General features: G+C 37.3%; 1 protein-coding gene across 1 annotated transcript in view; it reads right to left on the reverse strand.

Moving 5' to 3' along the window:
• Window positions 1-13,682, reverse strand: part of LOC112056941 (uncharacterized) — a 29,975-nt gene that overhangs the window by 5,338 nt on the left and 10,955 nt on the right. The window contains exons 6-12 of the mRNA XM_052881860.1: window positions 13,271-13,421; window positions 10,993-11,182; window positions 5,813-5,959; window positions 4,581-4,797; window positions 2,045-2,135; window positions 1,814-1,960; window positions 112-349 (exon numbers count right to left, since the gene is read on the reverse strand). Coding sequence (XP_052737820.1) covers window positions 112-349; window positions 1,814-1,960; window positions 2,045-2,135; window positions 4,581-4,797; window positions 5,813-5,959; window positions 10,993-11,182; window positions 13,271-13,421 — 1,181 coding nt within the window. The remainder of the gene's footprint in view (window positions 1-111; window positions 350-1,813; window positions 1,961-2,044; window positions 2,136-4,580; window positions 4,798-5,812; window positions 5,960-10,992; window positions 11,183-13,270; window positions 13,422-13,682) is intronic.

Genomic DNA, 13,682 nt, shown 5'->3' on the forward strand with positions numbered 1-13,682 from the left:
AAAATACTGTACTTTTAAAGAATAAAAAAATATATACCTACCACCTTTTTTAAATTAGATTAGTACTGACTCCAGTCAGTCCTTATTACTAACAAAAAATCAAAATCTCACCTTCATTTGAGTGTGGAGGGCTATTTCCATTGAGTTCAATACATTTGTCATATGACTCAGTGTGGTGACAGCAATGTGTGATGCGTACTTGTCTTTGTATATCAAACAATCAGGCGTTTTTTGCTTTTTTAACACCAATGTATTAGTCATCATACTGAGGTAGATCCTGTACATATGCTGTGAACTCTCCTCCAACACATCAATTATGTCTATGACACTTAAATTAGGGCTCACTGTCCTGTAACAAGTGTTTTGTATATAACTATATATGGATATAAAGAAGGTGTGATTGTAATGATGTTAATGTCAGAAATAAAAAATAAAAATTGCACCACTTTAATTACCATCAAAACATGACATAACTTGGTGTTTCAAAAGTGAAATTGAAATAAATGATTATTTTATACTATGCGATGCTTCGCGGTTTCACCTGCGTATTTCTCGTTTGCGTGAGAATCTGGGGATAAAATATACACTCACATATAATGGTGGTATATTGGTAATAGAATTTTAAAATTGGTGCAGTAGATCCAGAAATTACCCCTACAACCTCACAAACTTTACCACCTTTGTATCGAAAACAAAGGAAAATTATACCATTTAAAATTTTAAAATAGTTGATTGCACAGATATAGTCTAGAATAGCACATAAGGCACTTTTTGTCTATGTGATCCATGTGGGTGAATCCATGAGACACATATAAGTAAATTGTGTGTAATAATAATTATACAATATATTACATAAACAAACTTAATCATTATCAGCATATTTTACCAGGCCTTCATAATTAGCAGGCCTTTCTCTTTATATGAGAGATGATGAGAGACCCACCAAACTGCTGCAATGAGGGGTGGGGAGTGATAATGTTAAATTCATCAACAACCACTATCAGACCTTAATGATAGTGACCAAAACTGACAGCTTAATAACATGCTCTTTGAGGCACAGGGTTGAAACACCACTAACTTTCTAACCCCAAGCTAAAATTTTTTAGAACATTTCTTAGGAGATAGAAAAACTCAGAACTCTTATAGCCCAACCCATGATTCAAACCCAGGATGAAACCACATAGACTAACTATTACAGGCTAACACTGGACCAGACAGATAGATCCACATTCTATTTGTTCAGTTTTATTGGTGTAGTGCAGGGTTTCTCAAAGTTAGCTTTTGAGAGTTTCAGGGAAGGACTGGAAGACCCAGAGGAAGAAATATAATTATTTAGAAATGTATGACTAATTCAGAGAGGCTGAACTTTGGATGAATGAGAATTATTGGACCCAGATAGACTGCATTGCTAGTCGGTTCCAGAATTTTATTTCTATTTTTTTAACTTATTGCATGTCTGAATATGTAGTCCCTGTATTCCCCATGAAAATTGATATTGTTTCACTAGATTGAGCTCTAGGATTTATTTCTGCTTTTTTACTAATATGTTGTTGATTTTTTAGTTCAGAATATTTGCTTATAATTTGTTGAGTACCTGTGAATGAATTGATTGAGCCTATCGCATATTGTCAAAAATCGGGACAAAATCGATATGCCATCGGGACGCGGGACCACATCTTCGAAATCGGGACGGGTGGCAACCCTGATCTGAATTTTAAATTACTTGTAAAGCATGTATAATAAAAATAGTTGGCCGAAGATGATGATGACCAATGATTGATAGACGCATTTTAATTTAAATTTTATTACGTACGTTTGGTTTGCAGCTGTATCCTCATAAATTGGTATATTTTTTACTTCTTCTATTAGCTTTTTTCTGATTTCTGGATCAGTGACACCTAATTTTTCCAAGTCTTCGTCGGTCAATTCGATTAGTGTGCACTGGCCAATATTATGTTCTCTGAATAAATTAAAGCTATAATTACTACACTAAATCAAGTACAAACAATCTGTAGAATGTGATAAACAAAAGATGTTTAGTAACCTAAAAATATCGATATATTTTTCAGCGCCAAGACCGATCAATACTGCACTCATGGACACATCAAAGGCGTTGGGATCAATCAGGTTTCTCGCTGGTAATTTAGAAACAAAATCTAATTCGTCATTCATGATCTATAGACCTTATTAATTATTCTTTCTGGCGTTAAAATAAAAAACAGCAACTGTTTGTTTACATTTACAAACACAGACCACACACAGACGACAAATCACCGAGCACCGAGGTCCGAGACACCGACAAATATTGATTTCTATACATAGGCTATAAATAAAATTCACATTGCGGCTCTGAGTTCTAGCTGTTCCTTCCTAAGATTATGGCTACATTCCACTTGGCGATACTAACGATCACACTAGATATTTATTTCTGCACGTAGATAAATTATTTATTATCTTTATTATTATTAATTCTTATTAAAATTAAGATGATCTGTTGAAATTATTACAATGTAATGTAAATAAATTAATAAATATATTTGAAAAATACTTACATCAGTAGGTACTTAGCCCCGAGCATCAATACTTAGATTTCACATTTATTTTAAGTTTATTGGATTTAAAAGAAAGTAAATTTCATTTAAATAATGATGTATTTTATTATAATTCGTCTGGTAATCATCCGAATTTCCACTATGATTTTAAAAATTCGATTATACTATCAATAAGGGTTGCTTTTTAGTGTCAGATCTTTGTGATAATGACGATTGACGGGAAATGTGGTGTTTCCACACACACAGCGAGTGTAATAGTTCCATTTTTAACTTCTACTCTACTCCCTTAATTCGCACTCATAGATTTAATGCCTAGTTCGGACTACTTTAGTATTTTAGTCGAGTACGAGTTTTGGATTTACCGCCCAAAAATTGTACGTACGTAACTACGTACTCGACTAAAATACTGATGTAGTCTGTACGGCCTATATGAGTCGGTACAAGTTCGCATTATATTTGCTTGCGAATGTTGAAATCATAAATTCAAGCGGAATGGACTATGGAGCGTTGATGTAAAGTTAATTATTAATAATATCATACTAAATACATACATAAATATCCTGACCAGAAAGATAAACCCTTGCCTTGATGCGGAAATTGAAGAAGTTTCCTCTACCTACTAGCATAATTACCTACCTTTTGGTTTGTGTTCCCGAACAAGGGTGTTTATATTCTAAATCTGATCAGGCTTTTTTGTACATCAACAATATCCATCTTATGTGTATATTTCAGGAATTGATTTAAAACACGTTTGATTTTATCAATATTTATTAAAACAACCTAATCGTATTAAATAAGCATCCTTACGTACCAAATTACAAAATAAAATAAATCAAATAGTAAATGCAATATGATTTTTAAAAAATCTTACAAACAATGCAATTATTTAGGATTAAATTCTATTAGGAACATCTAAACTAACATTCCTACTAAAGGTATATTTACAATCACGTAGAGTAGAGCCACGACTCGACAAATTCTTATTGCAAGGCGGTGCAGCAAGACAATGGGCGTAAGCCCTAATTTCTAATAGCCCCAATAATAAAGTGCGTATGGCCAAAATCCAGTCAGTGTGAAAAGGCATATAATTTACAGAAAGTTCTTTAATAGCTATATAATTATAAAAAATCACACTTTAAAAACGACCACGAACCAAACATTAAGAACACGGCATTCTAGAAAATTTACCCCTTTACATTTAAGTATATATGTAGGTACGGTCTGTATAATTTAATAAAAGCACATAGGTACATACAGCCTTGATAATTTAAACTTTTTTAATTACGTAGGGCTTAGACCATTAATAACCTAGGGTCACACAGAAAAAGGAGCATATTGTATTGCAACAAAAAAAAAGACTAGTACATTATTAGGTTTGCCTGTAAAGCGATAGGATTCAGTGGGTGTATTTTATATTTATGGTTTAATGCCATTAGAGAACATCTGGCTAAGGTCTGGCCGATAAAGTTTATCGATAAAAGGTAATGTAGATAGGTAGGATGTTTTGTATGTATTGTATGTTCAATAGATTGTAATAAAAATTGTAGACAAATACTCTATTAACACAATATAGGTCAATCAGAATAATAAAACTTTTATTGTGATGGCACGGGGTCTTTTTGACCCCGTACTATTTATCTTCAGTGTCTTTGTGCGGTATGTATTAGGCTGTGATTAGGTCACACGTCCACAAAGTTAAGCACACGGAACCCCTGGAACATGTAAAACTCTTCAATATTCGTATACTCTTCGTCCGAGAATGAAGTATGTTTTCTCTAGACAACCGTACCTACTGTAACTAACAGTGGAATTCATAGACGTTGTAGGGGTACGCTCAGTCAAACAACTAGAGTACTTGTACATGTACGTATGTTTTTCTGTGCTAGAGGTTAAATTCGACACTCAGCGGCTGAATGATCCCTGGGGGTGCCCCTACAACGTCTGAATTCTACTGTAAGACACGTACAGGGTCATTTAGATCTCGTATCGTATGGAATGTGTTAATTTAGTTATATAAAACAAATTATTATTTAAACCCAGGTGATAAATTATCTACAATTGCTCTAACAGCCTGCCAAGTTTCACGCGCCGTGGATACTATCTGTGAGCCGGGTAGTAGGAACCCATAGGGTCCGAAGGAATCTCGCAGATCCACGTGGTAGGAGAACTTGATGCCGGCGCGGGCCTTTGCCCAGTCGTGGGACATTCCTGTAGCTGGTTGTCGGATTTCTGCCGCCGTTCCAACCTAGAAAACAGAAAACAAAATTGGTTAATTATCCTTCACACTATAATGAAGAAAAAAAATTATATCATACTAGCAGACGCCTGCAACTTCGCGCCCGTGGAATTTTGTTTTTCACAAATCCCGCGGGAACCAAGGATTTTTCCGGAATGACAAGATATGTGTTAATCCAAAGTAAAATCTATTTCTATTTCGCTTCAATAGCCGCTGCACAGAGGAAGAACAAACATACACTTACACACAGACTTACACACCAACTTTCGCATTTATATATTAAATCTATGCTCTAGACATACCTACAACTAGGTTATATATTATAACGTTGTACCTACCTAGTAAAACCAAAATTGTTTCCATTGGTACCTATTTATCTACCTACATGACGTAACATACTATACGAAATATACAAGACAGTAAAATATAAAATGTTTTTACTCTCTCTACTCGTATTCTCTACTCTACTCGTATTCTTGGCTATGAGGTTTGCGTTGCCTCTACCGTTTTATAGGCTCGTAAATGCTATTAAAATAGATATCGCGTGTTTTATAAGCCTAGTTCCCGCGATGCTTTGACCGAGAGGTTGTACGCGAAACTATTTAGTACAATGTGGTCGCAGGGGCGTAGCTACCGCCGTATCACCCGTATCAATGATACAGGGTACCTGGTCTTTAAGGGCCCCTTGTGAAAGCAAAAAACATTAAAATGTAATCCACAAACTCACTTAACCTTGTGCTTCCCGGGAAAAAAAACATGAAAAACTGACCATTTTACTTCAAAAATTTAAGTAAAAAATAAATATCTCTTTTTTCTCGGGTTAATCGCGCGCTCAAAAGTAGGAAACATCCTACAGAGGTTAGTATAAGCAAACACAGTATTGGTCGACCGACTAGCTAGACCGAGGACATAAAGCTGGTTGCCGCTGGTTGCTGGCGGCTCAAAACCGTTTTGGAAGTACATGCAAGAGGCTTATGTCTAGCTGTGGACTCCATCGGCGGTTAATGATGATGTAGTAAGTTACCTGGTACTTGGTTCCGTACATGTCCGCGAGGGCGGCGGTGGCGAGCTTGCCCATCTCCATCAGCACTCCGTCATCAGCGAAAGACGCGTGCGAGTGAGAACTCGGCAGCAGCCACGCTTGTGAGTACGCGTGCATGGATACATAAACCTGTAACGAGACATCGTTAACCAAGATCTTCTACTACAAGTACCATTTACTCTGTACACTCTACTTTCCCTCAGTATGTATACTGATATCATCTTCATTATCAGCATATTTGACGCCATATCAACGAAATGGAACGATATTTTCGAAGGCGTCAGTATTGGTCGCTACATTTGTCTTTTTCTCGTCTCTCTCTAGACGACATTATGTCTTGACTCTTTGTCAATCTTAAGGCTTATAGGCCCGGGGATCCGGGCGACTCTTCACCGGGCGTATCAAATTCACGAGAGTAGAGTAGAGGGGTGGTTTCGGTTACAGGTTATTGAGATTTGCTCTTAGAATTAGTATTGTTTTATTATTATATCTTTTGAAATATATATATCTACCTGTATGCCATAGTAAGTAGGAAACCTGTGTCGAAAGTTTTGTAGAAAATCTTTGAAAGTAACGATGTGGGCAAATACCGTATTTCGTCACAATTTCCCGCACAATATGCGGTCTACCTCGGATTCGAGCCACTGATAGGTGAATTGCCTCGAGAGTGCTCTTCATATTATGTAGGTACCTACATACTATTGTAATTTTCTCTGTGCACGAACTTTCGATTATAATCAAAGTTATTATGTAAGAGTAGGTTTTACTTGAAAGTAATGTTGTCTTGGAAATACTTCGATATATGATAATGAAAGAGTTACATCGTTTATTTATTACTGTAAACCAAAATCATTGCTGTAACCAGTATTTATGGAAGACTAATATATCGAAAAAACTTAAGAAGAATGTAGGTACGAGTAGGAACGATCTGTACCTATCTACATTATACCACTTTAATTATACCTACGAGTATTATATATTCTGTGTTTATACTTACACCTAGATACAAAAAAAAAATACGTTGAATTGAGATATAATTTACGTGGTAATTTATGTTTTTCAAATACATGTGAAAGCGCAATGACTTTCATTTTTAAATTGCGATTAAAATGTTTTAGAAAGTAAAATAAGATGTGTGATTTTTTTTTTCAAATGAAAAGATATGTGCATTTTAATGATCTTTAATCTACCTGCATGATTATTGGTTATTGCCGTTCAATGTAGCTACTTGTTTTAATAATACAATTTCATAGATCGAAGCAATTATTATAAATTGCATATAGATTGAAAAAGCGGGATCTCCGTTATTTCATAAAAGATAATATTTTGTCAGCTCATGCTCCTGCCATGCCATGTGGTAGGAAATTATTGAATGTTGGTGAGTTTGAGAGGTAGCAGGTTCAAGGTTTCGTCAAATCGTCAATACTTCAAAGGCAGAAGACAAATTTAAAGTGTAAGGTAAGGTCACCAAATAAGGCCTACCTTAATTTTATTCTTACCTAACTAGCAGTTTTATAATAAAAATACACTGGGGATTTGAAATACTTATATTTATTTAATAAACTTTGTAATAAATGAAAGAAAATTGCTTTAAAAACAATTATAACACTTTTGTGAACAAAAATAACTAAAATGTCACTTTGGCCTTATTGGGAACCCTGTGTCTTAATAAAGCCTTAATTGAAACAAGTAGGCATTCAACATCTTACTTAATACAAAACGTTGTCAATACTTAAAAATTCTACATATATTTTAGTTTATTAGTCTATATTATATAAAATGAGATCCTATTAATTACTTTGGTCTTTTTAGATCAGACTTTCATAGCATTTAAGATTAATAGATATTAATCAGCCTATTTTTTGAAACAATCTCCTGAACAGTAAAATATTTTATCAGCAGGTGTGAGTCCAACACACAGTTCATGATACCAAACGCCACAAGTAGGACATTGTCGCATATCTTCAACTCGATCTTCGTCACAAGCTGGACAGTACCAAGAAGGAGCATTGTCGTGATGTTTTGGTTTAGATCCCTTAAGCTTATCTGCTGTCAAGGAAGCAGTCTGTACTGAGAGGGTACAGTCAGTAACTGATGCTGAATTTGGTGTCTTTCTGCTAATTATTATCATGGATGAAGTACCAGGAACATCTTCGTTTGACGATGGTACAGTAATCTGTGATGTGGACGTAGCATCGTCACCACCAAACAAATCTTTTGTTACCTCTTGAGCTCTGTAATTTAGAGACTTCTTGCGTGGAGCAGTTGTTTTATCTTTAAACTTGGGGGTTGGTAAAAAATCATGAATCTCACGCGTGGTTGATTGATTATTATCTATTTTATGCGGAGTTCCATCATTCGGTTTGATTTTTGAGAACAAGGACAGTGGCAAATTCTCAGTATCTGTGGCTGACCCATCCAAATCTTCCACATTTGCGCTTGAAATATCTTGTTTTGCAGATTGATCAGATAAGCCTGCAGCAATATTCTCACTATGCATAGGCTTAGGAAGCTCTGACAACGCAGAGGGCGCAAAAGCTTCTTCAGGAATAGCATCTGGGTTATATGGATACAACCCTGTAGAGCGGAACCCATTCGAGATATTGGAAATAGTCATACATTTTGGCCATACTTGTGAGAGAATTACATTGAAGCTTGTCTTGTTAAGAGTTCGTTCGGGATGCTGATTGATATATTTAATCAACTCTTGGTCCCAATGGTGCTCAAAGGAACGATAAACAGACTTATCCATGGGCTGTAATTCGTGCGTGGTATTTGACGGAAGACAATATAAAGTAATGCCACATTTCTCAGCTTCCTCTACAATAGAAAAGTCCAGATGGCATTTTGCACCGTCAAATATGAGGAGACATGGCCCTGATGTTCTGTATTTATTCAAATGATTAATAAACTCTATGAATGTTTCCGTCGTCATACTTCCTTTTGGCGTCATCTTCACGAGAGAGCCTGGAGGTAAGTTATCTTGGAATTCTGGCTTTAATCTCTTGCCTTTGAACAGTATCATTGGCGGAATTGCTGATCCTATAGCATTTCCGCAGCCTACCACAGTCACACTTTCAGCATGCTCATTTGCTATTTGATGAACTCTCTTTTTCCCTTTGGCTGTCAGAACTTCCTGCTGATGGTGTAAGGATATGCGACAATTTTTTTCATCGATGTTGTAAATGCTTTCAGGTTTATGTTCAATTCCAAGTCTATCCAGCACGCTTTTGTATTTGGAAAAGTGATCGCTAACAATATATTTATTTAATTTTTGAGCTCGAGCTGGATTCATCATCTGTGCTTTACGACGCGCTAATTCAGGGTGTCGTTTTAGAAATAACCTCAACCATTTCTTCCCCGCGGCATTTTTGGCATCATTGAAGGTGTTTGGAATTTTCTTAATTTTACAGAACGAAAACGCCTGTACGCGCAGCATCTTTGGCGTCATCGGCACTCCAACATCAGCCAAACGTATGATTCTTCTGACAAGTCCAGCTTCTTGTTCTGTATTCAATATGGCCGACCGACCTAGCTTTCGTATAGTCGAACCGCTCTTTAGATGGTTGCGTAGGGTTCTTCTTGGGATGTTGTATCTGGCTGCAGCAGTATATGTAGACAATATACCCTTTTCTACCATTTTAACAGCGCTTTCCATTTGTTGCGAAGTCCATTGAGCCCTTTTTTTTCGTATGGTAGAATGTGGTGATCTGTTTTTCATGATGTTACTGAAAACAAGGGTATGCGTGTATTTTTTTATTTATCACAAGTTGGCCCTTGACTGCAATCTTACTGGTGGTAAGTGATGATGCAGTTTAAGATGGAAGCCGAGCTAACTTGTTAGGTGTAGGAACAAATCCACAACCCATCCGTTTCTACACGACATGTACCGGAACGCTAATATGGCGGTACGTCTTTGTCGGTAGGGTGGTAAATAGCCACGGCTAAAGCCACCCAAAAAGCCGAACCAGGACCAATTTAGAAAATCTCAATCGGCACGCCGGGAATCGAATTCGGGACCTCCGTCTTATAAATCCACCGTGCATAACACTGCGCCACGGAGGTAGTCTTTTCTAACTGACATAAAACATTGGCCTAATAAGGCCTATACCTGTGCCGTTATAAGGCCTATGCATGTTTTTAATAGGCTTTATTAGGACATCGCACATGGGTAAATAAAACAACAATTATATGGAATACACCGACATTACACCTTTTTCACTTTTGTTATGAGATAGATAAACGTTCAGTTATCCTATATACAAAACACTGCACACCGTGGACGAATAAAAATAAGTATACTTACTATTTATTTTGCCAGAATTTTATAAAAACACGCGTGCACTCCGCGTCGTGGTAGTTTTCGGCTGCAGGATCCAACACGTTCGCGGCACGGGCCGCTTGCTGTTATTGTGTGCGTTAGTTAATCTACACGCACACTTCGACACACATCCGCGGTCATTTGAAATCAGGAAGCGGGATATTTAAAAAATAGGCCTTATTAAGACATAGGCTTTATTTGGGTCACCCACCTTATAATGAGTGTATCTTGCCTGTGATGACGGATGATGGAAACGTGGAAACTTGGCCTTATCAACAGATTTTAAGTCGCTCAGCGAGCTATGGAGAGGGCTATGTTAGGAGTCTCTCTGAAGGATAAAATCCGGAATGAGGAAATCTGTAGGAGGACTAAATTAATCGACGTAACCCAAAGGATTAGGTAAACTGAAGTGGCAGTGGGCGGGCCATATCTGTCGCAGAACAGATGGCAGACGTGTTCTGGAGTGGAGACCACGTACCAGCAAGCGCAGTGTAGGACGCCCTCCAGCCAGATGGTCCGACGACATCAAGAAGGTAGTGGGAAGTGGTCGGATGAGGAAGGCGGAGGATCGTGTGTGGTGGCGCGCTCTATAGAAAAGGTCTGTGTCCAGCATGGACGGATGTACAGGCTGATAATGATGATGAGGTTTCAAGGATCCAAAGCAAACCCTTAACCATCTAAGTGGAAAGGGTGATATTTTATATTTTCCTCGGCATAATATAAAAATTCGTGTCTCCACTCCCCAGTCACTTAGTTCCGTTGCAACCCTTCGAAAATTAAACTTTAAGGTCTTTAGGGTTTAGTTAGGTCTAGGGTTTGGTGTATTGCAACTTTACTCTACCTTTATTTCTCCTCTATGTTCCGCTAAGAATTCGGAGACTGCCCGCGTCTCCGGCTCACTAAAGGGATGCGGGCCTGCGTAGTTGTCAGCGCAGGGGTCGCTCGAGGAGTCCTTCTCGCCCCAGTGGTAATCCCAGTTGCGGTCCGTATCCACACCCACGCACTCTGTGCGACCCCAGTTCCAGGGAAACCTGAGGTAACAATTTAATTATCATTTTACAATCTTTTCCTAAGAGGTTTTTCAAAAAAAAATTAAAATAACCGTATGAAGGATGCTATAGAATTGTAGGATTCAACAGGTCAGGCCAACAAAAAAAGACTTGGGCAGTCAGCAATGTTGGTTTGGTAGGTACGCCATTTCCCATGTTCGAAGAGCACATAAAACAGTCTTTGAATAATATAGTCGAGAATTAAGCCTGCATAAGAATAGATCTATCATCTACTCGCAGAAACTCGCATCTACAGAAATTCGCAGATTGGTGTTGTGTTTGTACATATTTACAATGATGATTTTATAAAATAGATCGGTTACGTCCCTATAACATCACCGCAAAAAGTGATCCGAATTATAGGCTACAACACTTTGCGCGCACAATTTTGTCTTTAATTCCATTATAGTATATGTATGTATAATAGTTTTTACACTTCCTGAACACATAACTCGACATTGTAGACGATATTTAGGTATGTATTATTTGTTTAAATAACGCTCGTTGTTGACTACAACTAACATTGAATACTCTATTGAGCGCCTCGTTTTTTATGCGCTAGTAACACTTCTAACAGTATTTAATATCATTCACACAGTATTTACGAAATCGACCAAAGGGCAACCAACAACGACTTATTTCACTTCGTCCTCAAGAGGTTGCGATCGCCACTCAAACTCTTTAGAGCTCAGACTGTATCCGATCAACATTTACTTAACAAGATTTTGAGAAGTGACCTCAGTTTAATATAATAGGTCTCAAAATAAAATAAACACATCGAAATCGCACAATTCAATTCACAAACGTGCCTTTCACAGGAAACCAGCGTTGTTACACTATCTTAGTTAAATATGATGATAGGCAAAAAGTTTCTTCCGGTTTAAAATATTTACTTTAAAGTTTTCTACAACGCTGGGTAACCTCGTAACCTATTTATTTTACCCACATTTAGTATAAATAAACGAAACTTGAATCACCAAAATATACTTAAACATTCTACAATTTATTTCGAACAAAGACTTCCAAGCAATGATTTTATACTATCTTTTATCTAAGTATATCTACGTACCCACTCCTAATACAGTCTTTCCCGATTAGTTGGAGGGGAATGGGTATATTGGTCATATTAAAAAAAGAAATTAAAAAAAGTTAAAAATCCAACATGAAAGATCGATAATTTTTTAACCGACTTCCAAAAAGGAGAAGGTTCTATGTTCGGCTGTATGTATGTTTTTTTTTTATTAAATGTGTTGAAGGAGGTCGCCTATTTGGTCGAGTCCATAGAACAGAAAACGCTAAAAGCTTAACACTTTGGTGGGTCCATTAGAGCTAAATTATTATATGAGGGACGTCCACAGAACATAGAAAACGCTAATGACACCGATAACCCTAACATTGAAACGGACTTGGTCTTTTTAATCGACTTTCAAAAACTTTGAATAAAATTGCTAATCATTGTAAATTGAGGTGCATAACACAAAATGACCTATTACTAAAATTCTTTTCTGTTCGTCTGTTCGCACTTCGTATCGTCGAAATTATAATTTCTTTAATGCTTTAGCTTTAGGTAGCCGCGATGATTTATAGCTAACTTAAGCTAAGAGGTACCTAGTCTTAAGAGCATGTATAAAATGTACAAGTTACATACGTTGCATTCATTGAGAAAATTGCATCACACCCTACCTTGAATCTATTCATGAGAACTTGCAACTTGAACCAGTAGTAATTTATAAGATACGTCATGTTATAGACGCGTGACCGTGCCACTTTGCTCGTAATAACAGTTGAACTTCACTAAACTAGTTTCACTGCTTACCAGTGGCGAAGGATGGAATTTTAACGAAGATAAGCTGTTCCAGAGAAAAGCAAAATTTATACCGCTTGATACGAACTCCAGTTTCTCATACATCCACTCATATTCATTACAAAATCGACCAAAGGGCAACCGGCAACTACAATTCACTTCGTCCTCAAAAGGTTATGATCATCACCATCCAAATATATGTATGGATTTTTGAAGGTAACCCGGCGGGAATCGGCCTGTATGGACTCTTCGCCGCTGCTACTAACCAGCCGACGTAGTAATCGTCGGAGTGGTCCGGGCTACGCGAACGGGTTTTCCTCCACAGCCGGTCGTGGGTGTGCGAATGCTCGTAACCGTCCGGGTTCAGCACTGGCATTATGTAGAAATCAGCCTCGCGGAGGACTTCGCGATCTGCGCCTAGAAAAAAAGTAATCATTTAGAATTTTGAAAAATCCCTGATAGTCAATAGGTAATTCGGATGTAAAAACCGGCCAAATGCGTGTCGCGCCACGCTGGGTTCCGCAGATTAAGTTAGCACTTTAATCATTTATGTAATGCACAAAAGTACCGATAACAATACCCCACACGATGGGGATTGACGACGATAAAAATTCATCCTCACTTTTTGCATGTAGGCAAGGAACCCCAAAGTTTTTTTTTCATATTCATTCTATCACT

The sequence above is a fragment of the Bicyclus anynana genome, chromosome 5 (assembly GCF_947172395.1).
Source record: "Bicyclus anynana chromosome 5, ilBicAnyn1.1, whole genome shotgun sequence".
Classification (NCBI taxonomy): Eukaryota; Metazoa; Arthropoda; class Insecta; order Lepidoptera; family Nymphalidae; genus Bicyclus; species Bicyclus anynana.